At 50.5% G+C, this 2,342-nt stretch overlaps 1 gene segment (V, D, J or C); it reads left to right on the top strand.

Annotated features, from left to right (window-relative positions):
- The first annotated feature begins 1,484 nt into the window (after positions 1-1,484).
- LOC100945901 lies at positions 1,485-2,084 on the top strand. The segment is given in 2 exon segments: positions 1,485-1,533; positions 1,657-2,084. Coding segments are annotated over 2 exon segments (477 nt in total).
- Positions 2,085-2,342: the final 258 nt, after the last annotated feature.

Raw genomic sequence — 2,342 nt, 5'->3', positions numbered from 1 at the left:
TTCCTCTCACCAATGAATAACGCAGCACGAGGGCCCCAACACACGTGGTCCCTTGATTTTGGACTTCCAAGGCTTCCAAATTATGAGCCAAATAAATATTCTTTTCTTTATAAGTTACTAATTCTGTAATATTCTTCTACTGGATCAGGAAAAAAAGTACTGAGACAGAAAAATTGGTACCGGGGTGGATTTGTTGCTATTAAAAAAATAATCTACCCATAAATATGGAAGCAGCTATGAAACTGAGTGATGGGTAGAGGTTGGAAGGATCGGGAGGAACAGGCCAGCCAAGGCCCAGATTTCTGTCAGTCAGGCAGAGCTGGGACAGGAGGGGGTGGCCCCAGGATCCTCACTCCCAGGTGATGGGCACTAAGGACAATTGTGGGAGGTCTAAGAAGGAGAGGAGAGCAATAGGGAAAGCCTGGATCTTCTTCAGGATTTCTCAGTGGCTATGACCAGATGTTGGTAAAGGTACTTTGATGAGGCCACAAAGGGAAAGGAGGAACAAGGTAATTGGGAACTACAGTAGATGTCACCCTGTGACAAAGTAGCAAAAGGTTCGGTGTCTATGTCCTAGGACTTTATGGTATGTGGAAATTACAAGCAATGAACTAAGATACCTGATAGAAAAAAACATCTAAGTAGCAAATCATCCAGGCTGCCGTGTGTCTACCTTTTGTCACCATGAAATGTGACAGGGGAGTGGATTTTGTAAACCAGGACAGTGGGTCACCTCACTGTCCTCTGCTCTCCTGCCATGGTCAAGGACAATTTCCATGGAGTTAGAGAAAAAGGAAGCAGTTGGTCTGAACAATTGGGGCAGCCTCTGAAGACAGCGGCACCCAGAGGGACAGACACAACCCGCCCCCCCGCCCAGAGCAATCCACACAGGATGGCCTTTGGTGAATCCCAAATTGGTTGTTCTATGCTGTGAGCTGATAAAATACCAGAATTAACTCTGGGGAATCTGTACTGCTAATCCCAAATTGCTGACTTTTGTCAGAGTTCTTCCCCACACTAATAATTCACAGACAACCCAGATAAGCCTTGGGACTGATCGGATGGACTAAATCTTGGTGAGGTGCAAATGTGCCCTGGGAAAGGAAAATGTCATCAGAAACATTGGTATGGATCCAGCATCAATGATGTGAAGGTCAGCCAGGCAGAGCTGGGACAGGAGGGGGTGGCCCCAGGACCCTCCACAGCTGGTGGGCAGGGGTGAATTCCCATGTGGAGCACTGCAGCCGGAGGTGGGAGGGCAGGGAGCAGCCTGGGTGCTGGGGCAGTGTGGGCAGAGAAGCAACTTCCTCATCAGAGAAGCATCAATCAGGGAGTTCTGCTCCCCAAAGCCTGCAGGGGGTGACCTGGGCTGTGACATCACAGGACACTCCCCCAGTCAGGAAAAGCAAGGCCCAGAACTCAGCTCTTCCCCAAGAGGACCAAGCCCTGAGCACAGAGGCCTAGTGCCGCCTGCCCCCTGTGTCATGGGTGCCAGGCTCCTGCCCTGGGTGCTGCTCTGCCTCCTGGGAGCAGGTGAGCCCTGAAGACAGGACAGCATCCTGTTCTGAGCTTATTCACCCCTGAAACCCCCACTGACCTTGGGTAGAACCCACCAGGCTGCCTCCCGTGCTCATTCTCCATCTGTTTTCCCCACAGGCCCAGCAGAGGCTGGAGTCACCCAAACTCCAAGACACCTGATCAAAGCAAGAGGACAGCAAGTGACATTGAGGTGTTCCCCTGTCCCTGGGCACAACAGAGTGTACTGGTATAAACAGGCCCTGGGTCAGGGCCTCCAGTTCCTCATTGAGTATTATGAGGGGGCAGAGGGAGAAAAAGGAGACTTCCCTGATCGATTCTCAGGTCACCAGTCCCATGACTATCACTCTGGGCTGAACGTGAGCGCCTTGAAGCTGGAGGATTCAGCTCTGTATCTCTGTGCCACACTGCTGGTTCTGTGCCACCAACATTCTGTGCACAAACTTCCTGGTTCAACTCTGATGCCACAGCTGCAGGCTCAAGCCAAGTTTCACTCCTTCAAGGCTTTGGGTTGTTTCAAAGGCATTTCCTGTGTCCAGCTCAGCTAACTATCCCAAACAAGAGAGCCCAGGTTGTGGGAGAAATTGGTCCCCTTCTCCATCAGCATCATCTTGTAGCTTGTCATGATCTGGGTGACTTCAGTAGAAAAGTGACAGCCGAGGCCCCAAACGTGTGCTAGATCCTTTGTACATGTTATTACCTTTAAAATTTTCCCAGTTCTAGGTGGACAACTTATGGATGCTGAACCATTTCCCCAGTGTTTCCCAGTTTGTAAGAAGCAGTAATGGGAGACACCCTTGTGTGTG

This window comes from Otolemur garnettii, unplaced genomic scaffold, assembly GCF_000181295.1.
Source record: "Otolemur garnettii isolate 467f Iridium unplaced genomic scaffold, OtoGar3 scaffold00049, whole genome shotgun sequence".
Taxonomy (NCBI): domain Eukaryota; kingdom Metazoa; phylum Chordata; class Mammalia; order Primates; family Galagidae; genus Otolemur; species Otolemur garnettii.
Note: the sequence above shows the minus strand (reverse complement) of the source record. Positions and strands in the feature narration are given on the sequence as shown.